Source organism: Oncorhynchus clarkii, chromosome 3 (genome assembly GCF_045791955.1).
Source record: "Oncorhynchus clarkii lewisi isolate Uvic-CL-2024 chromosome 3, UVic_Ocla_1.0, whole genome shotgun sequence".
NCBI lineage: Eukaryota > Metazoa > Chordata > Actinopteri > Salmoniformes > Salmonidae > Oncorhynchus > Oncorhynchus clarkii.
The window spans coordinates 79,277,270-79,304,463 of record NC_092149.1 but is presented as its reverse complement, the minus strand read 5'-3'; the positions used below and the strand labels follow the sequence as shown (position 1 = coordinate 79,304,463).

Sequence of the window (27,194 nt, the reverse complement as noted above, 5' to 3'; positions counted from 1 at the left end):
GTTTGTATGGCGTTGGATTATGAGTTTGTATGGTATTGGATTAGGAGTTTGTATGGCGTTGGATTATGAGTTTGTATGGTATTGGATTAGGAGTTTGTATGGTATTGGATTAGGAGTTTGTATGGCGTTGGATTATGAGTTTGTATGGTATTGGATTAGGAGTTTGTATGGTATTGGATTAGGAGTTTGTATGGCGTTGGATTAGGAGTTTGTATGGCATTGGATTATGAGTTTGTATGGCGTTGGATTAGGAGTTTGTATGGTATTGGATTAGGAGTTTGTATGGCGTTGGATTAGGAGTTTGTATGGCGTTGGATTATGGGTTTGTATGGAGTTGGATTATGAGTTTGTATGGAGTTGGATTATGAGTTTGTATGGCGTTGGATTATGAGTTTGTATGGTGTTGGATTATGAGTTTGTATGGAGTTGGATTATGGGTTTGTATGGTGTTGGATTATGAGTTTGTATGGAGTTGGATTATGAGTTTGTATGGTGTTGGATTAGGAGTTTGTATGGCGTTGGATTATGAGTTTGTATGGTATTGGATTAGGAGTTTGTATGGTATTGGATTAGGAGTTTGTATGGTATTGGATTAGGAGTTTGTATGGCGTTGGATTATGAGTTTGTATGGTATTGGATTATGAGTTTGCAGTAGTGGAAAAAGTACCCCATTGTCATACTTGAGTAAAAGTAGAAATATCTTAATAGAAAATGACTAATAGAATGACTTAATAGATGAGTCACCTATTTTTGTATTTTTTTTATTTAACCTTTATTTATCTAGACATGTCAATTAAGAACAAATTCTTATTTACAATGATGGCACATAGTAAAATACAACTTGAGTAAAAGTCTAAAAGTATTTGGTTTTAAATATACTTGAGTATCAAGAGTAAATGTAAAAGTATAAATCATTTCAAATTCCATATATTACAGTTTTTTCCAACTGCTTACACACGTTTTCAAAACTGTCTCCTTTTTTCAAAACTCTACACACAATTCCCAAAACTGCACACACAAAATGCAAAATGCCTCACATCTCCTTCAAAATGTAACACTGCATTCAAAATGCCATAAACACATGTCAGAATGAAGCATTTGCATCAAATGTCAAACACTGCTTTCATAATAGTACATTTTTGGATATACCATGTAAACACTGTTGTTCTAAATCTAAAGCTCTTTCATAGGCTTATATCTACATTCCAATACAGTATTCTACAGTGAAAGTAATCTGCTGAGAGGGGTAACAAGTACACTAAACACCAATGCAATGTAGAAACAGAAAATATTTATCAGGCCAAACATTACTGTTGTGGACAGTAGCATACAACAAAACCATAAACATATGTAAACCAAAAGTATATTCTTTAGAATACAGTAAAGAACACAATTGTGTGTGCGGGGTCCCGGGGGGGGGTATTCCAGGAATTGGGAGGGGGGGGCAGTCACCAGTGCTAAGCTTCGCTTCATCTCTTCTCCGGCCTGGGTCTGGACACAATACTTCGTCCACATCACAGGATACGTTTTCTCTTGTCAAACATCGAGGGAAGTATCTCCTAGCATGGCGTATCCAACCTTGGACAGAGGCAACCTCTATGTCCCCACATGGATGGGAAGTATCTCCTAGCATGGCGTATCCAACCTTGGACAGAGGCAACCTCTATGTCCCCACATGGAGGGAAGTATCTCCTAGCGTGGCGTATCCAACCTTGGACAGAGGCAACCTCTATGTCCCCACATGGAGGGAAGTATCTCCTAGCATGGCGTATCCAACCTTGGACAGAGGCAACCTCTATGTCCCCACATGGAGGGAAGTATCTCCTAGCGTGGCGTATCCAACCTTGGACAGAGGCAACCTCTATGTCCCCACATGGAGGGAAGTATCTCCTAGCGTGGCGTATCCAACCTTGGACAGAGGCAACCTCTATGTCCCCACATGGAGGGAAGTATCTCCTAGCGTGGCGTATCCAACCTTGGACAGAGGCAACCTCTATGTCCCCACATGCGTCCTCCATTGCCTGGAGAAGCGGCATGCGGGCATAGGGTTGGCGATCATACACTTTCCAGCGCCGGGACGAAAATTCCTCTATGGGATTTAGAAAAGGTGAATATGGGGGAAGGCCGGTGTTGTACGGACCCAGTGTGACCCCGTTTTGAGTGATGGCAGTACACATAGTTCTATTACCCCCACGCTGTCCAGGAACATTGGTAATTGCCCTCTGTCCTATTACATTTCTTCCGCGGCGCCTGGTTTTGGTGAGGTTGAAGCCAACCTCATCCACATAAATAAATTCCTGGCGAATTACATGGGCATCCAGCTCCAATACTCTCTGTAACAGACAAAAGGATATACAGATGAGTAAATATGGTATGTCTGAAGTACTGGAAGTAGTGTTGCATTCATACCTCTACAAAGTCATGTCGCATATTCTTGACTCTGTCAGAGTTTCTCTCAAATGGCACCTTGTAAAGTTGTTTCATCGTCACTCGGTGCCGTTGGAGGATGCGTTGTATGGTCGACAGGCTTACAGTATTGCTGTTGTTAAATATGGTTGCATTGTATTGTTGGCCAATTGGCCAATATAATTGCAGTCTCTTGTACATCTGTAAATAAGTGTCCTCGTCCTCCATGATGTCTTTGCCTTTCCACTCTGTACAGAATTCAAACACAGTCTGTGTTCAGCATAGGAACTGTAAACAATGTACAAAAAAATGTAGTACAGCATGATAACCAACCTCATTCATTCAATGCAGTGCAGTAAATGGATGGCTAAAATTGTTACAAATGTTTACCCAATACTATGCAGTCGTACGTATTTTACAGTACATTGCTGTAATGCTAAAATAGTCATTAGATGAATTATGGACGCCACTGTAAATCGACTCTCTCTCATGGTCAAACCTTGGTTGATCACACGATCAACAATTGTTGCCCTAATCTCATAAGAAATGGCTCTCCTTCCTTCTCTTCTTTCCCCCCCGTCCTCTTCTTCCTCTTCCTCTCCCTCCTACTCCTCTTGCTCTCTGTCCATTGTTGGCATTCCATTGTTCAAAACAGGTGATCTGACCTTTGACCTATTTATAGGCCTATACTACAGTAAAGCAGTGATTGGTTAGTGATCAGTTAAGCTATTAGTGTTTGCACATGTGAGGAGTGTGTGTGTGACCTGGTGAATAAGTGTAGCATTTTGATTGGTTGTGTTTGGAAAAGGAAAGCAAGTCACTTCCTGTTAGATTTGTGTGTTTTAGGTAGAGAATTGTGTGTAGTGTTTTGAAAAAAAGTGTTTTATGCAATTGACAACTGAGTCAAAGGCTGAGAAATAGCTCATGGTTTTGGATATTTGGTGTGTAGTTTTGCACTTTGAGTGAGAGGTTTCAAAAATCGTGTGACATGAAAATATTTTGTGTGTAAGCAGTTGGAAAAAACTGTAAGCAAACCAGACGGCACCATTTTCTTGTTTTTTTACATTTATGGATACCAGGGGCACACTCCAACACTCAGACATAATTTACAAACACAGCATTTGTGTTTAGTCCGCCAGATCAGAGGCAATAGGGATGACCAGGGATTTTCTCTTTAAGTTTGTGAATTGGACAATTTTCCTGTCCTGCTAAGCATTCAAAACGAGTACTTTTGTGTGTCATGGAAAATGTATAGAGTAAAAAGTATATTATTTTCTTTAGAAATGTATTGAAGTAAAAGTAAAAGTGGCAAAATATAAATAGTAAAGTAAAGTACACCACTGGGCGCGAACCCAGGGTCTCTGGTGTTTTGCTTGATGGCAATCAAGTTTCCAAGATGTGTAACTTTCAAAATAAAGAAATCATCATATGACACAAAACGCAACATCATATGATGGATTAGGAGTTTGTATACAGGGAGACTGGACAGATGTTTTATGTGTGTGTGTGTGTGTGCGTGTGCGTGTGCGTGCGTGCGTGCGTGCGTGCGTGTGTGTGTGTGTGTGTGTGTGTGCGTAATGTTTTTTTGCCTACTTCCTCCAGCAGTGTCCTCATTTTCTCTCTGAGTGTCTTTCCAGTCAATGTTAGACGCATTGATCCAGTATTTCACCACAGAATGAAATCTCTTAAAGGGACTTCCTCTGTGACTTTCTGCTGCTGATCCTCAGTGGCGATACTGAAATACTTTCAAAAAATTAATACTAGCACTTTTTATATTTGACCCTGGTCCTAAACCTATAGACACTAACCTTCCCCGCCAACGCCGTCATCTTAGACCTCTTTCAACTTTACCCCCCTGACCCTCTTGACAACCCCTGGCCTTTGACCCCATGACCCCTGACTCTTCCTATGAGGACCAAGGACATCCTCAGAGGTCACGTGTAACTGTCCTCCCTGTGTCCTCCTCCTGGTCTAAAGAGCTCCATCCAAGACGAAACAAGTTCCACTTTGAAACACCTGGAAAATGTAAGCCCTGAGACGCCTTTCACACTCACAAATAAAACAAAGAAAAGCAAGTTTGTTTTATTTTAAAGCAATGTTGTATTTGACAGAAGGAGACTGGGAGTAGCTGTCTGTGACGATGCATGTTAGCTGTAGCTCAGTAGCACGTGTGTGAGTCTATTGTGGAGTCTGTAGTGTGGCTGTGAGTGTATCCTCTCTAAAATAGGTCATAAATTGTTGTGTAGGTCAAGTTTGTGATCCGTTTCCGTTTTCAACTCAGAAAGTGAAATTGAACATCCTGATTGATCAGAGGCAATGGATACAACAATAGCAAACACACAGATTGATCCATAGCGATGTCACCTGGATTTATGTTTTATTTCCCCTCCCAGCCAGGTCTCACCACTCATTTACATTTTTACATTTGAGTAATTTAGCAGTTGCTCTTATCCAGAGACTTACAGGTGCCGTTAGGGTTAAAGCAAAATTCCACCAAAAAAAAACCGACCTTTTGGTATTTGTTCCATTAGTCCATTGTTTTACCCCCTTTTTCATGGTATCCAATTGTTTCTTGTAGCTACTATCTTGTCTCATTGCTACAACTCCTCGGGAGAGACAAAGGTTGAAAGTCATGTGTTCTCCAATACATAACCCAACCAAGCTGCACTGCTTCTTTAACACAGTGCGCAGGATATCCCTACAGGACAAGCCCTCCCTAACCTGGATGACGCTAGGCCAATTGTGCGTCGCCCCACGGGCCTCCCGGTCGTGACAGGGCCTGGGCGCGAACCCAGGGTCTCTGGTGGCACAGCTGCAGTACAGCGCCCTTAGCCACTGCACCACCCGGGAGGCCCCATTAGTCCATTGTTGACATAGTCCCAAAATGTTTTGCTTGATGGCAATCAAGTTTTCAAGATATGTAACTTTCAAAATAAAGAAATCATCATATGACACAAAACGCAACATCATATGATGGAAAATGCATCATACAGGTATGATTTTTGTATTTTAAAAGTTAAATATCTTGATTGCTGACAAGCAAAATATTTTGTGGACTTTGTCAACAATGGACTAATGAAACAAATACCAAAATATCATTTTTGGGTGGACTTTCCCTTTAAGTGCCTTGCTCAAGGACACATTGACAGATTTTTTACATAGTCAGCTCAGGGATTTGAACCAGTGACCTTTTGGTTATTGGCCCAATGCTCTTAACTGCTAGGCTACCTGCTGCCCATCTCCCACAGACGCACTCACACACATGCTCCAACTCGCACACACCTTTACGTGCCAGGACTCTCCATCTCCCATTTCAGCAGGCAGGTGTGACATGGCAGGACCTGACTCCAAATCAGGTCACTCCGAGAGGCCAGGGGGCATGAACAAGCCCTGAAGAGGACTCTTATTGGTTAAGAGAAGCCATGAAGAGGGAACTTATGGGATGAACATTTCAAAATGCAATTTCTACTGGTTTACGTGGTTCTAAAGGGAGGGAGGATTAGGAAGTGTGAGAGGGTATTACTGTATATGTGTATACTCAGACCAGAGGTTGATGTACTCTTCAGTGTGCGTTTGGGACAGGCATTAAGCAGGACTACTCTACTACTTTACAGAAAGGCCCTGTGACTGGCGCCCTGTGCTTTTGTGCTTCCACCTTACAGGTACTGGAAGAGATCTCTTGTTACCCAGACAACCACGACGCCAAGGAGCTCAGACGGATACTGACCCAGCCGCACTTTATGGTGAGTGAAAGCACACACATACACACACACCTCGACTTGGCTGTGTTTAGGCGTCATGACTGAAGCTATAGCAGAGACAAAGAGAGACAGAGACAGACAGAGAGAGAGGGGGCAGATAGATGGAGAGAGACAGAGATAGACAGAGAGAGAGGGGGCAGATAGAAGGAGAGGGGGCAGATAGATGGAGAGAGAGAGAGAGAGAGAGAGAGAGAGAGAGAGAGAGAGAGAGAGAGAGAGAGAGAGAGAGAGAGAGAGAGAGAGAGAGAGAGAGAGAGAGAGAGAGAGAGAGAGAGAGAGAGAGAGAGAGAGAGAGAGAGAGAGAGAGAGAGAGAGAGAGAGAGAGAGAGAGAGAGAGAGAGAGAGAGAGAGAGAGAGAGAGAGAGAGAGAGAGAGAGAGAGAGAGAGAGAGAGAGAGAGACTCGGTCTAAACATCAGCACCACAGGTATCTTCCACAAAGCTGTAAACGATCTGAGAAACAAGGCAAGAAGGGCCTCCTATGCAGTCAAAAGGAACATACAGTTCGACATCCTTGGTACTTAGGATCTGGCTAAAAATACTTGAATCAGTAATAGAACCCGTTGCCCTTTATGGTTGTGAGGTCTGTCTGGGGTCCGCTCACCAACCAAGAATTGAGACTCTGCATGCAGAATTCTGCAAAAATATCCTCCGTGTACAACGTAAAACACCAAATAATGCATGCAGAGCAGAATTAGGCCAATACCCGCCAATAATCAAAATCTAGAAAAGAGACGTTAAATTCTACAACCACCAAAAAGGAAGCGATTCCCAAACCTTCCATAACAAAGCCATCAAGATGAACCTGGAGAAGAGTCCCCTAAGCAAGCTGGTCCTGAGGCTCTGTTCACAAACATAAACAGACCCCACAGAGCCCCAGGACAGCAACACAATTAGACCTATCAAATCAAATCAAATTTATTTATATAGCCCTTCGTACATCAGCTGATATCTCAAAGTGCTGTACAGAAACCCAGCCTAAAACCCCAAACAGCAAGCAATGCAGGTGTAGAAGCACGGTGGCTAGGAAAAACTCCCTAGAAAGGCCAAAACCTAGGAAGAAACCTAGAGAGGAACCAGGCTATGTGGGGTGGCCAGTCCTCTTCTGGCTGTGCCGGGTGGAGATTATAACAAAACATGGTCAAGATGTTCAAATGTTCATAAATGACCAGCATGGTCGAATAATAATAAGGCAGAATAGTTGAAACTGGAGCAGCAGCACAGTCAGGTGGACTGGGGACAGCAAGGAGTCATCATGTCAGGTAGTCCTGGGGCATGGTCCTAGGGCTCAGGTCCTCCGAGAGAGAGAAAGAAAGAGAGAATTAGAGAGAGCATATGTGGGATGGCCAGTCCTCTTCTGGCTGTGCCGGGTGGAGATTATAACAGAACATGGCCAAGATGTTCAAATGTTCATAAATGACCAGCATGGTCGAATAATAATAAGGCAGAACAGTTGAAACTGGAGCAGCAGCACAGCCAGGTGGACTGGGGACAGCAAGGAGTCATCATGTCAGGTAGTCCTGGGGCATGGTCCTAGGGCTCAGGTCCTCCGAGAGAGAGAAAGAGAGAAGGAGAGAATTAGAGAACGCACACTTAGATTCACACAGGACACCGAATAGGACAGGAGAAGTTCTCCAGATATAACAAACTGACCCTAGCCCCCGACACATAAACTACTGCAGCATAAATACTGGAGGCTGAGACAGGAGGGGTCAGGAGACACTGTGGCCCACTCCGAGGACACCCCCGGACAGGGCCAAACAGGAAGGATATAACCCCACTATCCAAATCATGAGAAAACTGTTGATCAAAATATTATTTGTTTTTAAATTCTTTGTGGGTCTGTGTAATCTGAGGGAAGTATGTGTCTCTAATGTGGTCATTCATTTGGCAAGAGGTTAGGAAGTGCAGCTCAGTTTCCACATCATCTTGTGGGCAGTGTGCACATAGCCTGTCTTCTCTTGAGAGCCAGGTCTGCCTACGGCAGCCTTTTTCAATAGCAATACTCACTGAGTCTGTACATAGTCAAACCTTTCCTTCATTTTGGGTCAGTCACAGTGGTCAGGTATTATGCCACTGTGTACTCTCTGTTTAGGGCCACTCTATCAGCAGGATAGAACTGCAGCCTCTGGTAAGACGGGGCGGGGGTACGTAAACAACAGCTGGTGCACAATATTTAAGGAAGTCTTTTCTACCTCAGGCGAGGTTTTGCTCACCTGAGATAGAGTATCTCATGATACTCATGATAAGCTGTAGAACACACTATCTACCTAGAGAGTTTTCATCTGTATGTTTTGTAGCTGTCTCCATACCACCACAGACCGTTGCTGGCACTAAAACCGCACTCAATGAGCTGTATTCCACCATTAGTAAACAGGAAAACGCTCATCCAGAGGCGGCGCCCCTAGTGGCCGGGGACTTCAATGCAGGGAAACTTAAATCAGTTTTACCAAATTTCTATCAGCATGTTAAATGTGCAACCAGAGAGAAAAACATTCTAGACCACCTTTTCTCCACACACAGAGACGTGTACAAAGCTCTCCCTCGCCCTCCATTTGGAAAATCTGACCATAATTCTATCTTCCTGATTCTTGCTTACAAGCAAAAATTAAAGCAAGAAGAACCAGTGACTCGGTCTATAAAAAAAGTGGTCAGATAAAGCAGATGCTAAACTACAGGACTGTTTTGCAGCACAGACTGGAACATGTTCCGGGATTCCTCCGATGGCATTGAGGAGTACACCACAATCAGGTGTACTCCTCACGACTCCAAATCAAATCAAATCAAATCAAATCAACGCCATCATTAAGTTTGCTGATGACACAACAGTGCCTGATCACCGACAACGATGAGACAGCCTATAGGGAGGAGGGCAGAGACCTGACCGTGTGGTGCAAGGACAACAACCTCTCCCTCAACGTGATCAAGACAAAGGAGATGATTGTGGGCTACAGGAAAAGGCGGACCGAGCACACCCCCATTCTCGTCGACGGGGCTGTAGTTGAGAGCTTCAAGTTCCTTGGCATCCACATCACCAACAAACTAGCATGGTCCAAGCACACCAAGACAGTCGTAAAGAGGACACGACAAAACCTATTCCCCCGCAGGAGACTGAAAAGATTTGGCATGGGTCCTCAGATCCTCAAAAGGTTTTACAGCTGCACCATCGAGAGCATCCTGACCGGTTGCATAACTGCCTGGTATGGCAACTGCTCAGCCTCTGACCGCAAGGCACTACAGAGGGTAGTGCGTACGGCCCAGTACATCACCGGGGCCAAGCCACCTGCCATCCAGGACCTCTATACCAGGCGGTGTCAAAGTAAAGCCCGAAAAATGTACTCCAGCCGCCCTAGTCATAGACTGTTCTCTCTGCTACCACACGGCAAGCGGTCCAGGAGCGCCAAGTCTAGGTCCAAGAGGCTTCTAAACAGCTTCTACCCCCGTGCCATCCATAAGACTCCTGAACAGCTAATCAAATGGCTACCCAGACTATTTGCATTGCCCCTCCCCTCCCCTGCATGTAGCGAAATTGTGTGTACTTAACGTTACTAATGCACTTATGAATATAGCCCTCCTCCTTTGCACGCTGCTGCTACTGTCTGTTATCATCCATGCATAGTCACTTTAATAACTCTACCTACATGTACATATTACTTCAATTACCTCGACTCCGGTGCCCCCGCACATTGACTCTGTACTGGTACCCCCTGTATATAGCCTCCACATTGACTCTGTACTGGTACCCCCTGTATATAGCCTCCACATTGACTCTGTACTGGTACCCCCTGTATATAGCCTCCACATTGACTCTGTACCGTAATACCCTGTATATAGCCTCCACATTGACTCTGTACTGGTACCCCCTGTATATAGCCTCCACATTGACTCTGTACCGTAATACCCTGTATATAGCCTCCACATTGACTCTGTACTGGTACCCCTGTATATAGCCTCCACATTGACTCTGTACTGGTACCCCCTGTATATAGCCTCCACATTGACTCTGTACTGGTACCCCCTGTATATAGTCTCCACATTGACTCTGTACCGGTACCCCCTGTATATAGCCTCCACATTGACTCTGTACCGGTACCCCCTGTATATAACCTCCACATTGACTCTGTACTGGTACCCCCTGTATATAGTCTCCACATTGACTCTGTACCGGTACCCCCTGTATATAGCCTCCACATTGACTCTGTACCGGTACCCCCTGTATATAACCTCCACTTTGACTCTGTACTGGTACCCCCTGTATATAGCCTCCACATTGACTCTGTACCGGTACCCCCTGTATATAGCCTCCACATTGACTCTGTACCGGTACCCCCTGTATATAGCCTCCACATTGACTCTGTACTGGTAACCCCTGTATATAGCCTCCACATTGACTCTGTACTGGTACCTCCTGTATATAGCCTCCACATTGACTCTGTCCTCCGAGAGAGAGAAAGAAAGAGAGAATTAGAGAGAGCATATGTGGGATGGCCAGTCCTCTTCTGGCTGTGCCGGGTGGAGATTATAACAGAACATGGCCAAGATGTTCAAATGTTCATAAATGACCAGCATGGTCGAATAATAATAAGGCAGAACAGTTGAAACTGGAGCAGCAGCACAGCCAAGTGGACTGGGGACAGCAAGGAGTCATCATGTCAGGTAGTCCTGGGGCATGGTCCTAGGGCTCAGGTCCTCCGAGAGAGAGAAAGAGAGAAGGAGAGAATTAGAGAACGCACACTTAGATTCACACAGGACACCGAATAGGACAGGAGAAGTTCTCCAGATATAACAAACTGACCCTAGCCCCCCGACACATAAACTACTGCAGCATAAATACTGGAGGCTGAGACAGGAGGGGTCAGGAGACACTGTGGCCCACTCCGAGGACACCCCCGGACAGGGCCAAACAGGAAGGATATAACCCCACTATCCAAATCATGAGAAAACTGTTGATCAAAATATTATTTTGTTTTTAAATTCTTTGTGGGTCTGTGTAATCTGAGGGAAGTATGTGTCTCTAATGTGGTCATTCATTTGGCAAGAGGTTAGGAAGTGCAGCTCAGTTTCCACATCATCTTGTGGGCAGTGTGCACATAGCCTGTCTTCTCTTGAGAGCCAGGTCTGCCTACGGCAGCCTTTTTCAATAGCAATACTCACTGAGTCTGTACATAGTCAAACCTTTCCTTCATTTTGGGTCAGTCACAGTGGTCAGGTATTATGCCACTGTGTACTCTCTGTTTAGGGCCACTCTATCAGCAGGATAGAACAGCAGCCTCTGGTAAGACGGGGCGGGGGTACGTAAACAACAGCTGGTGCACAATATTTAAGGAAGTCTTTTCTACCTCAGGCGAGGTTTTGCTCACCTGAGATAGAGTATCTCATGATACTCATGATAAGCTGTAGAACACACTATCTACCTAGAGAGTTTTCATCTGTATGTTTTGTAGCTGTCTCCATACCACCACAGACCGTTGCTGGCACTAAAACCGCACTCAATGAGCTGTATTCCACCATTAGTAAACAGGAAAACGCTCATCCAGAGGCGGCGCCCCTAGTGGCCGGGGACTTCAATGCAGGGAAACTTAAATCAGTTTTACCAAATTTCTATCAGCATGTTAAATGTGCAACCAGAGAGAAAAACATTCTAGACCACCTTTTCTCCACACACAGAGACGTGTACAAAGCTCTCCCTCGCCCTCCATTTGGAAAATCTGACCATAATTCTATCTTCCTGATTCTTGCTTACAAGCAAAAATTAAAGCAAGAAGAACCAGTGACTCGGTCTATAAAAAAAGTGGTCAGATAAAGCAGATGCTAAACTACAGGACTGTTTTGCAGCACAGACTGGAACATGTTCCGGGATTCCTCCGATGGCATTGAGGAGTACACCACAATCAGGTGTACTCCTCACGACTCCAACGCCATCATTAAGTTTGCTGATGACACAACAGTGCCTGATCACCGACAACGATGAGACAGCCTATAGGGAGGAGGGCAGAGACCTGACCGTGTGGTGCAAGGACAACAACCTCTCCCTCAACGTGATCAAGACAAAGGAGATGATTGTGGGCTACAGGAAAATGCGGACCGAGCACACCCCCATTCTCGTCGACGGGGCTGTAGTTGAGAGCTTCAAGTTCCTTGGCATCCACATCACCAACAAACTAGCATGGTCCAAGCACACCAAGACAGTCGTAAAGAGGACACGACAAAACCTATTCCCCCGCAGGAGACTGAAAAGATTTGGCATGGGTCCTCAGATCCTCAAAAGGTTTTACAGCTGCACCATCGAGAGCATCCTGACCGGTTGCATAACTGCCTGGTATGGCAACTGCTCAGCCTCTGACCGCAAGGCACTACAGAGGGTAGTGCGTACGGCCCAGTACATCACCGGGGCCAAGCCACCTGCCATCCAGGACCTCTATACCAGGCGGTGTCAAAGTAAAGCCCGAAAAATGTACTCCAGCCGCCCTAGTCATAGACTGTTCTCTCTGCTACCACACGGCAAGCGGTCCAGGAGCGCCAAGTCTAGGTCCAAGAGGCTTCTAAACAGCTTCTACCCCCGTGCCATCCATAAGACTCCTGAACAGCTAATCAAATGGCTACCCAGACTATTTGCATTGCCCCTCCCCTCCCCTGCATGTAGCGAAATTGTGTGTACTTAACGTTACTAATGCACTTATGAATATAGCCCTCCTCCTTTGCACGCTGCTGCTACTGTCTGTTATCATCCATGCATAGTCACTTTAATAACTCTACCTACATGTACATATTACTTCAATTACCTCGACTCCGGTGCCCCCGCACATTGACTCTGTACTGGTACCCCCTGTATATAGCCTCCACATTGACTCTGTACTGGTACCCCCTGTATATAGCCTCCACATTGACTCTGTACTGGTACCCCCTGTATATAGCCTCCACATTGACTCTGTACCGTAATACCCTGTATATAGCCTCCACATTGACTCTGTACTGGTACCCCCTGTATATAGCCTCCACATTGACTCTGTACCGTAATACCCTGTATATAGCCTCCACATTGACTCTGTACTGGTACCCCTGTATATAGCCTCCACATTGACTCTGTACTGGGACCCCCTGTATATAGCCTCCACATTGACTCTGTACTGGTACCCCCTGTATATAGTCTCCACATTGACTCTGTACCGGTACCCCCTGTATATAGCCTCCACATTGACTCTGTACCGGTACCCCCTGTATATAACCTCCACATTGACTCTGTACTGGTACCCCCTGTATATAGTCTCCACATTGACTCTGTACCGGTACCCCCTGTATATAGCCTCCACATTGACTCTGTACCGGTACCCCCTGTATATAACCTCCACTTTGACTCTGTACTGGTACCCCCTGTATATAGCCTCCACATTGACTCTGTACCGGTACCCCCTGTATATAGCCTCCACATTGACTCTGTACCGGTACCCCCTGTATATAGCCTCCACATTGACTCTGTACTGGTAACCCCTGTATATAGCCTCCACATTGACTCTGTACTGGTACCTCCTGTATATAGCCTCCACATTGACTCTGTCCTCCGAGAGAGAGAAAGAAAGAGAGAATTAGAGAGAGCATATGTGGGATGGCCAGTCCTCTTCTGGCTGTGCCGGGTGGAGATTATAACAGAACATGGCCAAGATGTTCAAATGTTCATAAATGACCAGCATGGTCGAATAATAATAAGGCAGAACAGTTGAAACTGGAGCAGCAGCACAGCCAAGTGGACTGGGGACAGCAAGGAGTCATCATGTCAGGTAGTCCTGGGGCATGGTCCTAGGGCTCAGGTCCTCCGAGAGAGAGAAAGAGAGAAGGAGAGAATTAGAGAACGCACACTTAGATTCACACAGGACACCGAATAGGACAGGAGAAGTTCTCCAGATATAACAAACTGACCCTAGCCCCCCGACACATAAACTACTGCAGCATAAATACTGGAGGCTGAGACAGGAGGGGTCAGGAGACACTGTGGCCCACTCCGAGGACACCCCCGGACAGGGCCAAACAGGAAGGATATAACCCCACTATCCAAATCATGAGAAAACTGTTGATCAAAATATTATTTTGTTTTTAAATTCTTTGTGGGTCTGTGTAATCTGAGGGAAGTATGTGTCTCTAATGTGGTCATTCATTTGGCAAGAGGTTAGGAAGTGCAGCTCAGTTTCCACATCATCTTGTGGGCAGTGTGCACATAGCCTGTCTTCTCTTGAGAGCCAGGTCTGCCTACGGCAGCCTTTTTCAATAGCAATACTCACTGAGTCTGTACATAGTCAAACCTTTCCTTCATTTTGGGTCAGTCACAGTGGTCAGGTATTATGCCACTGTGTACTCTCTGTTTAGGGCCACTCTATCAGCAGGATAGAACAGCAGCCTCTGGTAAGACGGGGCGGGGGTACGTAAACAACAGCTGGTGCACAATATTTAAGGAAGTCTTTTCTACCTCAGGCGAGGTTTTGCTCACCTGAGATAGAGTATCTCATGATACTCATGATAAGCTGTAGAACACACTATCTACCTAGAGAGTTTTCATCTGTATGTTTTGTAGCTGTCTCCATACCACCACAGACCGTTGCTGGCACTAAAACCGCACTCAATGAGCTGTATTCCACCATTAGTAAACAGGAAAACGCTCATCCAGAGGCGGCGCCCCTAGTGGCCGGGGACTTCAATGCAGGGAAACTTAAATCAGTTTTACCAAATTTCTATCAGCATGTTAAATGTGCAACCAGAGAGAAAAACATTCTAGACCACCTTTTCTCCACACACAGAGACGTGTACAAAGCTCTCCCTCGCCCTCCATTTGGAAAATCTGACCATAATTCTATCTTCCTGATTCTTGCTTACAAGCAAAAATTAAAGCAAGAAGAACCAGTGACTCGGTCTATAAAAAAAGTGGTCAGATAAAGCAGATGCTAAACTACAGGACTGTTTTGCAGCACAGACTGGAACATGTTCCGGGATTCCTCCGATGGCATTGAGGAGTACACCACAATCAGGTGTACTCCTCACGACTCCAACGCCATCATTAAGTTTGCTGATGACACAACAGTGCCTGATCACCGACAACGATGAGACAGCCTATAGGGAGGAGGGCAGAGACCTGACCGTGTGGTGCAAGGACAACAACCTCTCCCTCAACGTGATCAAGACAAAGGAGATGATTGTGGGCTACAGGAAAATGCGGACCGAGCACACCCCCATTCTCGTCGACGGGGCTGTAGTTGAGAGCTTCAAGTTCCTTGGCATCCACATCACCAACAAACTAGCATGGTCCAAGCACACCAAGACAGTCGTAAAGAGGACACGACAAAACCTATTCCCCCGCAGGAGACTGAAAAGATTTGGCATGGGTCCTCAGATCCTCAAAAGGTTTTACAGCTGCACCATCGAGAGCATCCTGACCGGTTGCATAACTGCCTGGTATGGCAACTGCTCAGCCTCTGACCGCAAGGCACTACAGAGGGTAGTGCGTACGGCCCAGTACATCACCGGGGCCAAGCCACCTGCCATCCAGGACCTCTATACCAGGCGGTGTCAAAGTAAAGCCCGAAAAATGTACTCCAGCCGCCCTAGTCATAGACTGTTCTCTCTGCTACCACACGGCAAGCGGTCCAGGAGCGCCAAGTCTAGGTCCAAGAGGCTTCTAAACAGCTTCTACCCCCGTGCCATCCATAAGACTCCTGAACAGCTAATCAAATGGCTACCCAGACTATTTGCATTGCCCCTCCCCTCCCCTGCATGTAGCGAAATTGTGTGTACTTAACGTTACTAATGCACTTATGAATATAGCCCTCCTCCTTTGCACGCTGCTGCTACTGTCTGTTATCATCCATGCATAGTCACTTTAATAACTCTACCTACATGTACATATTACTTCAATTACCTCGACTCCGGTGCCCCCGCACATTGACTCTGTACTGGTACCCCCTGTATATAGCCTCCACATTGACTCTGTACTGGTACCCCCTGTATATAGCCTCCACATTGACTCTGTACTGGTACCCCCTGTATATAGCCTCCACATTGACTCTGTACCGTAATACCCTGTATATAGCCTCCACATTGACTCTGTACTGGTATATAGCCTCCACATTGACTCTGTACCGTAATACCCTGTATATAGCCTCCACATTGACTCTGTACTGGTACCCCTGTATATAGCCTCCACATTGACTCTGTACTGGTACCCCCTGTATATAGCCTCCACATTGACTCTGTACTGGTACCCCCTGTATATAGTCTCCACATTGACTCTGTACCGGTACCCCCTGTATATAGCCTCCACATTGACTCTGTACCGGTACCCCCTGTATATAACCTCCACATTGACTCTGTACTGGTACCCCCTGTATATAGTCTCCACATTGACTCTGTACCGGTACCCCCTGTATATAGCCTCCACATTGACTCTGTACCGGTACCCCCTGTATATAACCTCCACTTTGACTCTGTACTGGTACCCCCTGTATATAGCCTCCACATTGACTCTGTACCGGTACCCCCTGTATATAGCCTCCACATTGACTCTGTACCGGTACCCCCTGTATATAGCCTCCACATTGACTCTGTACTGGTAACCCCTGTATATAGCCTCCACATTGACTCTGTACTGGTACCTCCTGTATATAGCCTCCACATTGACTCTGTCCTCCGAGAGAGAGAAAGAAAGAGAGAATTAGAGAGAGCATATGTGGGATGGCCAGTCCTCTTCTGGCTGTGCCGGGTGGAGATTATAACAGAACATGGCCAAGATGTTCAAATGTTCATAAATGACCAGCATGGTCGAATAATAATAAGGCAGAACAGTTGAAACTGGAGCAGCAGCACAGCCAAGTGGACTGGGGACAGCAAGGAGTCATCATGTCAGGTAGTCCTGGGGCATGGTCCTAGGGCTCAGGTCCTCCGAGAGAGAGAAAGAGAGAAGGAGAGAATTAGAGAACGCACACTTAGATTCACACAGGACACCGAATAGGACAGGAGAAGTTCTCCAGATATAACAAACTGACCCTAGCCCCCCGACACATAAACTACTGCAGCATAAATACTGGAGGCTGAGACAGGAGGGGTCAGGAGACACTGTGGCCCACTCCGAGGACACCCCCGGACAGGGCCAAACAGGAAGGATATAACCCCACTATCCAAATCATGAGAAAACTGTTGATCAAAATATTATTTTGTTTTTAAATTCTTTGTGGGTCTGTGTAATCTGAGGGAAGTATGTGTCTCTAATGTGGTCATTCATTTGGCAAGAGGTTAGGAAGTGCAGCTCAGTTTCCACATCATCTTGTGGGCAGTGTGCACATAGCCTGTCTTCTCTTGAGAGCCAGGTCTGCCTACGGCAGCCTTTTTCAATAGCAATACTCACTGAGTCTGTACATAGTCAAACCTTTCCTTCATTTTGGGTCAGTCACAGTGGTCAGGTATTATGCCACTGTGTACTCTCTGTTTAGGGCCACTCTATCAGCAGGATAGAACAGCAGCCTCTGGTAAGACGGGGCGGGGGTACGTAAACAACAGCTGGTGCACAATATTTAAGGAAGTCTTTTCTACCTCAGGCGAGGTTTTGCTCACCTGAGATAGAGTATCTCATGATACTCATGATAAGCTGTAGAACACACTATCTACCTAGAGAGTTTTCATCTGTATGTTTTGTAGCTGTCTCCATACCACCACAGACCGTTGCTGGCACTAAAACCGCACTCAATGAGCTGTATTCCACCATTAGTAAACAGGAAAACGCTCATCCAGAGGCGGCGCCCCTAGTGGCCGGGGACTTCAATGCAGGGAAACTTAAATCAGTTTTACCAAATTTCTATCAGCATGTTAAATGTGCAACCAGAGAGAAAAACATTCTAGACCACCTTTTCTCCACACACAGAGACGTGTACAAAGCTCTCCCTCGCCCTCCATTTGGAAAATCTGACCATAATTCTATCTTCCTGATTCTTGCTTACAAGCAAAAATTAAAGCAAGAAGAACCAGTGACTCGGTCTATAAAAAAAGTGGTCAGATAAAGCAGATGCTAAACTACAGGACTGTTTTGCAGCACAGACTGGAACATGTTCCGGGATTCCTCCGATGGCATTGAGGAGTACACCACAATCAGGTGTACTCCTCACGACTCCAACGCCATCATTAAGTTTGCTGATGACACAACAGTGCCTGATCACCGACAACGATGAGACAGCCTATAGGGAGGAGGGCAGAGACCTGACCGTGTGGTGCAAGGACAACAACCTCTCCCTCAACGTGATCAAGACAAAGGAGATGATTGTGGGCTACAGGAAAATGCGGACCGAGCACACCCCCATTCTCGTCGACGGGGCTGTAGTTGAGAGCTTCAAGTTCCTTGGCATCCACATCACCAACAAACTAGCATGGTCCAAGCACACCAAGACAGTCGTAAAGAGGACACGACAAAACCTATTCCCCCGCAGGAGACTGAAAAGATTTGGCATGGGTCCTCAGATCCTCAAAAGGTTTTACAGCTGCACCATCGAGAGCATCCTGACCGGTTGCATAACTGCCTGGTATGGCAACTGCTCAGCCTCTGACCGCAAGGCACTACAGAGGGTAGTGCGTACGGCCCAGTACATCACCGGGGCCAAGCCACCTGCCATCCAGGACCTCTATACCAGGCGGTGTCAAAGTAAAGCCCGAAAAATGTACTCCAGCCGCCCTAGTCATAGACTGTTCTCTCTGCTACCACACGGCAAGCGGTCCAGGAGCGCCAAGTCTAGGTCCAAGAGGCTTCTAAACAGCTTCTACCCCCGTGCCATCCATAAGACTCCTGAACAGCTAATCAAATGGCTACCCAGACTATTTGCATTGCCCCTCCCCTCCCCTGCATGTAGCGAAATTGTGTGTACTTAACGTTACTAATGCACTTATGAATATAGCCCTCCTCCTTTGCACGCTGCTGCTACTGTCTGTTATCATCCATGCATAGTCACTTTAATAACTCTACCTACATGTACATATTACTTCAATTACCTCGACTCCGGTGCCCCCGCACATTGACTCTGTACTGGTACCCCCTGTATATAGCCTCCACATTGACTCTGTACTGGTACCCCCTGTATATAGCCTCCACATTGACTCTGTACTGGTACCCCCTGTATATAGCCTCCACATTGACTCTGTACCGTAATACCCTGTATATAGCCTCCACATTGACTCTGTACTGGTATATAGCCTCCACATTGACTCTGTACCGTAATACCCTGTATATAGCCTCCACATTGACTCTGTACTGGTACCCCTGTATATAGCCTCCACATTGACTCTGTACTGGTACCCCCTGTATATAGCCTCCACATTGACTCTGTACTGGTACCCCCTGTATATAGTCTCCACATTGACTCTGTACCGGTACCCCCTGTATATAGCCTCCACATTGACTCTGTACCGGTACCCCCTGTATATAACCTCCACATTGACTCTGTACTGGTACCCCCTGTATATAGTCTCCACATTGACTCTGTACCGGTACCCCCTGTATATAGCCTCCACATTGACTCTGTACCGGTACCCCCTGTATATAACCTCCACTTTGACTCTGTACTGGTACCCCCTGTATATAGCCTCCACATTGACTCTGTACCGGTACCCCCTGTATATAGCCTCCACATTGACTCTGTACTGGTAACCCCTGCATATAGCCTCCACATTGACTCTGTACCGGTACCACCTGTATATAGCCTCCACATTGACTCTGTACTGGTACCCCCTGTATATAGCCTCCACATTGACTCTGTACTGGTACCCCCTGCATATAGCCTCCACATTGACTCTGTACCGGTACCCCCTGTATATAACCTCCACATTGACTCTGTACTGGTACCCCCTGTATATAACCTCCACATTGACTCTGTACTGGTACCCCCTGCATATAGCCTCCACATTGACTCTGTACTGGTACGCCCTGTATATAGCCTCCACATTGACTCTGTACTGGTACGCCCTGTATATAGCCTCCACATTGACTCTGTACCGGTACCCCCTGTATATAGCCTCCACATTGACTCTGTACCAGTACCCCCTGTATATAGCCTCCACATTGACTCTGTACTGGTACGCCCTGTATATAGCCTCCACATTGACTCTGTACTGGTACCCCCTGTATATAACCTCCACATTGACTCTGTACTGGTACCCCCTGCATATAGCCTCCACATTGACTCTGTACTGGTACGCCCTGTATATAGCCTCCACATTGACTCTGTACTGGTACCCCCTGTATATAACCTCCACATTGACTCTGTACTGGTAACCCCTGTATATAGCCTCCACATTGACTCTGTACTGGTACCCCCTGTATATAGCCTCCACATTGACTCTGTACTGGTACCCCCTGTATATAGCCTCCACATTGACTCTGTACTGGTACCCCCTGGATATAGCCTCCACATTGACTCTGTACCGGTACCACCTGTATATAGCCTCCACATTGACTCTGTACTGGTACCCCCTGGATATAGCCTCCACATTGACTCTGTACCGGTACCACCTGTATATAGCCTCCACATTGACTCTGTACTGGTACCCCCTGGATATAGCCTCCACATTGACTCTGTACCGGTACCACCTGTATATAGCCTCCACATTGACTCTGTACCGTAATACCCTGTATATAGCCTCCACATTGACTCTGTACTGGTATATAGCCTCCACATTGACTCTGTACCGTAATACCCTGTATATAGCCTCCACATTGACTCTGTACCGGTACCCCCTGTATATAACCTCCACTTTGACTCTGTACTGGTACCCCCTGTATATAGCCTCCACATTGACTCTGTACCGGTACCCCCTGTATATAGCCTCCACATTGACTCTGTACTGGTAACCCCTGCATATAGCCTCCACATTGACTCTGTACCGGTACCACCTGTATATAGCCTCCACATTGACTCTGTACTGGTACCCCCTGTATATAGCCTCCACATTGACTCTGTACTGGTACCCCCTGCATATAGCCTCCACATTGACTCTGTACCGGTACCCCCTGTATATAACCTCCACATTGACTCTGTACTGGTACCCCCTGTATATAACCTCCACATTGACTCTGTACTGGTACCCCCTGCATATAGCCTCCACATTGACTCTGTACTGGTACGCCCTGTATATAGCCTCCACATTGACTCTGTACTGGTACGCCCTGTATATAGCCTCCACATTGACTCTGTACCGGTACCCCCTGTATATAGCCTCCACATTGACTCTGTACCAGTACCCCCTGTATATAGCCTCCACATTGACTCTGTACTGGTACGCCCTGTATATAGCCTCCACATTGACTCTGTACTGGTACCCCCTGTATATAACCTCCACATTGACTCTGTACTGGTACCCCCTGCATATAGCCTCCACATTGACTCTGTACTGGTACGCCCTGTATATAGCCTCCACATTGACTCTGTACTGGTACCCCCTGTATATAACCTCCACATTGACTCTGTACTGGTAACCCCTGTATATAGCCTCCACATTGACTCTGTACTGGTACCCCCTGTATATAGCCTCCACATTGACTCTGTACTGGTACCCCCTGTATATAGCCTCCACATTGACTCTGTACTGGTACCCCCTGGATATAGCCTCCACATTGACTCTGTACCGGTACCACCTGTATATAGCCTCCACATTGACTCTGTACTGGTACCCCCTGGATATAGCCTCCACATTGACTCTGTACCGGTACCACCTGTATATAGCCTCCACATTGACTCTGTACTGGTACCCCCTGGATATAGCCTCCACATTGACTCTGTACCGGTACCACCTGTATATAGCCTCCACATTGACTCTGTACCGGTACCCCCTGTATATAACCTCCACATTGACTCTGTACTGGTACCCCCTGGATATAGCCTCCACATTGACTCTGTACCGGTACCCCCTGTATATAACCTCCACATTGACTCTGTACTGGTACGCCCTGTATATAGCCTCCACATTGACTCTGTACTGGTACCCCCTGTATATAGCCTCCACATTGACTCTGTACCGGTACCCCCTGTATATAGCCTCCACATTGACTCTGTACTGGTACCCCCTGTATATAGCCTCCACATTGACTCTGTACTGGTACCCCCTGTATATAGCCTCCACATTGACTCTGTACTGGTACCCCCTGTATATAGCCTCCACATTGACTCTGTACTGGTACCCCCTGGATATAGCCTCCACATTGACTCTGTACTGGTACCCCCTGTATATAGCCTCCACATTGACTCTGTACTGGTACCCCCTGTATATAGCCTCCACATTGACTCTGTACTGGTACGCCCTGCATATAGCCTCCACATTGACTCTGTACTGGTACCCCCTGTATATAGCCTCCACATTGACTCTGTACTGGTACGCCCTGCATATAGTCTCCACATTGACTCTGTACTGGTACCCCCTGTATATAGCCTCCACATTGACTCTGTACTGGTACCCCCTGTATATAGCCTCCACATTGACTCTGTACTGGTACGCCCTGCATATAGCCTCCACATTGACTCTGTACTGGTACGCCCTGCATATAGCCTCCACATTGACTCTGTACTGGTACGCCCTGTATATAGCCTCCACATTGACTCTGTACCGGTACCCCCTGCATATAGCCTCCACATTGACTCTGTACTGGTACGCCCTGCATATAGCCTCCACATTGACTCTGTACCGGTACCCCCTGTATATAGCCTCCACATTGACTCTGTACCGGTACCCCCTGTATATAACCTCCACATTGACTCTGTACTGGTACCCCCTGGATATAGCCTCCACATTGACTCTGTACCGGTACCCCCTGTATATAACCTCCACATTGACTCTGTACCGGTACCCCCTGTATATAACCTCCACATTGACTCTGTACTGGTACCCCCTGGATATAGCCTCCACATTGACTCTGTACTGGTACCCCCTGTATATAGCCTCCACATTGACTCTGTACTGGTACCCCCTGTATATAGCCTCCACATTGACTCTGTACTGGTACCCCCTGTATATAGCCTCCACATTGACGCTGTACCGTAATACCCTGTATATAGCCTCCACATTGACTCTGTACTGGTATATAGCCTCCACATTGACTCTGTACCGTAATACCCTGTATATAGCCTCCACATTGACTCTGTACTGGTACCCCTGTATATAGCCTCCACATTGACTCTGTACTGGTACCCCCTGTATATAGCCTCCACATTGACTCTGTACTGGTACCCCCTGTATATAGTCTCCACATTGACTCTGTACCGGTACCCCCTGTATATAGCCTCCACATTGACTCTGTACCGGTACCCCCTGTATATAACCTCCACATTGACTCTGTACTGGTACCCCCTGTATATAGTCTCCACATTGACTCTGTACCGGTACCCCCTGTATATAGCCTCCACATTGACTCTGTACCGGTACCCCCTGTATATAACCTCCACTTTGACTCTGTACTGGTACCCCCTGTATATAGCCTCCACATTGACTCTGTACCGGTACCCCCTGTATATAGCCTCCACATTGACTCTGTACTGGTAACCCCTGCATATAGCCTCCACATTGACTCTGTACCGGTACCACCTGTATATAGCCTCCACATTGACTCTGTACTGGTACCCCCTGTATATAGCCTCCACATTGACTCTGTACTGGTACCCCCTGCATATAGCCTCCACATTGACTCTGTACCGGTACCCCCTGTATATAACCTCCACATTGACTCTGTACTGGTACCCCCTGTATATAACCTCCACATTGACTCTGTACTGGTACCCCCTGCATATAGCCTCCACATTGACTCTGTACTGGTACGCCCTGTATATAGCCTCCACATTGACTCTGTACTGGTACGCCCTGTATATAGCCTCCACATTGACTCTGTACCGGTACCCCCTGTATATAGCCTCCACATTGACTCTGTACCAGTACCCCCTGTATATAGCCTCCACATTGACTCTGTACTGGTACGCCCTGTATATAGCCTCCACATTGACTCTGTACTGGTACCCCCTGTATATAACCTCCACATTGACTCTGTACTGGTACCCCCTGCATATAGCCTCCACATTGACTCTGTACTGGTACGCCCTGTATATAGCCTCCACATTGACTCTGTACTGGTACCCCCTGTATATAACCTCCACATTGACTCTGTACTGGTAACCCCTGTATATAGCCTCCACATTGACTCTGTACTGGTACCCCCTGTATATAGCCTCCACATTGACTCTGTACTGGTACCCCCTGTATATAGCCTCCACATTGACTCTGTACTGGTACCCCCTGGATATAGCCTCCACATTGACTCTGTACCGGTACCACCTGTATATAGCCTCCACATTGACTCTGTACTGGTACCCCCTGGATATAGCCTCCACATTGACTCTGTACCGGTACCACCTGTATATAGCCTCCACATTGACTCTGTACTGGTACCCCCTGGATATAGCCTCCACATTGACTCTGTACCGGTACCACCTGTATATAGCCTCCACATTGACTCTGTACCGGTACCCCCTGTATATAACCTCCACATTGACTCTGTACTGGTACCCCCTGGATATAGCCTCCACATTGACTCTGTACCGGTACCCCCTGTATATAACCTCCACATTGACTCTGTACCGGTACCCCCTGTATATAACCTCCACATTGACTCTGTACTGGTACCCCCTGGATATAGCCTCCACATTGACTCTGTACTGGTACCCCCTGTATATAGCCTCCACATTGACTCTGTACTGGTTCCCCCTGTATATAGCCTCCACATTGACTCTGTACTGGTACCCCCTGGATATAGCCTCCACATTGACTCTGTACCGGTACCACCTGTATATAGCCTCCACATTGACTCTGTACTGGTACCCCCTGGATATAGCCTCCACATTGACTCTGTACCGGTACCACCTGTATATAGCCTCCACATTGACTCTGTACTGGTACCCCCTGGATATAGCCTCCACATTGACTCTGTACCGGTACCACCTGTATATAGCCTCCACATTGACTCTGTACCGGTACCCCCTGTATATAACCTCCACATTGACTCTGTACTGGTACCCCCTGGATATAGCCTCCACATTGACTCTGTACCGGTACCCCCTGTATATAACCTCCACATTGACTCTGTACTGGTACCCCCTGTATATAACCTCCACATTGACTCTGTACTGGTACCCCCTGGATATAGCCTCCACATTGACTCTGTACTGGTACCCCCTGTATATAGCCTCCACATTGACTCTGTACCGGTACCCCCTGTATATAGCCTCCACATTGACTCTGTACTGGTACCCCCTCCCCTGTATATAGCCTCCACATTGACTCTGTACTGGTACCCCCTGTATATAGCCTCCACATTGACTCTGTACTGGTACCCCCTGTATATAGCCTCCACATTGACTCTGTACTGGTACCCCCTGGATATAGCCTCCACATTGACTCTGTACTGGTACCCCCTGTATATAGCCTCCACATTGACTCTGTACTGGTACCCCCTGTATATAGCCTCCACATTGACTCTGTACTGGTACGCCCTGCATATAGCCTCCACATTGACTCTGTACTGGTACCCCCTGTATATAGCCTCCACATTGACTCTGTACCGGTACCCCCTGTATATAACCTCCACATTGACTCTGTACTGGTACCCCCTGTATATAGTCTCCACATTGACTCTGTACCGGTACCCCCTGTATATAGCCTCCACATTGACTCTGTACCGGTACCCCCTGTATATAACCTCCACTTTGACTCTGTACTGGTACCCCCTGTATATAGCCTCCACATTGACTCTGTACCGGTACCCCCTGTATATAGCCTCCACATTGACTCTGTACTGGTAACCCCTGCATATAGCCTCCACATTGACTCTGTACCGGTACCACCTGTATATAGCCTCCACATTGACTCTGTACTGGTACCCCCTGTATATAGCCTCCACATTGACTCTGTACTGGTACCCCCTGCATATAGCCTCCACATTGACTCTGTACCGGTACCCCCTGTATATAACCTCCACATTGACTCTGTACTGGTACCCCCTGTATATAACCTCCACATTGACTCTGTACTGGTAACCCCTGCATATAGCCTCCACATTGACTCTGTACCGGTACCACCTGTATATAGCCTCCACATTGACTCTGTACTGGTACCCCCTGGATATAGCCTCCACATTGACTCTGTACCGGTACCCCCTGTATATAGCCTCCACATTGACTCTGTACTGGTACCCCCTGTATATAGCCTCCACATTGACTCTGTACTGGTACCCCCTGGATATAGCCTCCACATTGACTCTGTACCGGTACCCCCTGTATATAGCCTCCACATTGACTCTGTACTGGTACCCCCTGGATATAGCCTCCACATTGACTCTGTACTGGTACCCCCTGTATATAGCCTCCACATTGACTCTGTACTGGTACCCCCTGTATATAGCCTCCACATTGACTCTGTACTGGTACCCCCTGGATATAGCCTCCACATTGACTCTGTACCGGTACCACCTGTATATAGCCTCCACATTGACTCTGTACTGGTACCCCCTGGATATAGCCTCCACATTGACTCTGTACCGGTACCACCTGTATATAGCCTCCACATTGACTCTGTACCGTAATACCCTGTATATAGCCTCCACATTGACTCTGTACTGGTATATAGCCTCCACATTGACTCTGTACCGTAATACCCTGTATATAGCCTCCACATTGACTCTGTACTGGTACCCCTGTATATAGCCTCCACATTGACTCTGTACTGGTACCCCCTGTATATAGCCTCCACATTGACTCTGTACTGGTACCCCCTGTATATAGTCTCCACATTGACTCTGTACCGGTACCCCCTGTATATAGCCTCCACATTGACTCTGTACCGGTACCCCCTGTATATAACCTCCACATTGACTCTGTACTGGTACCCCCTGTATATAGTCTCCACATTGACTCTGTACCGGTACCCCCTGTATATAGCCTCCACATTGACTCTGTACCGGTACCCCCTGTATATAACCT

At 46.9% G+C, this 27,194-nt stretch overlaps 1 protein-coding gene across 20 annotated transcripts in view; it reads left to right on the top strand.

Annotated features, from left to right (window-relative positions):
* The window catches only part of LOC139405484 (peripheral plasma membrane protein CASK-like), a 190,505-nt gene that overhangs the window by 123,199 nt on the left and 40,112 nt on the right, over positions 1-27,194 (top strand). For all 20 annotated transcript variants that reach the window (XM_071147841.1, XM_071147840.1, XM_071147836.1 and 17 more), the window contains one exon: positions 6,069-6,149. In XM_071147841.1, the coding sequence (XP_071003942.1) occupies positions 6,069-6,149 (81 nt within the window). The remainder of the gene's footprint in view (positions 1-6,068; positions 6,150-27,194) is intronic.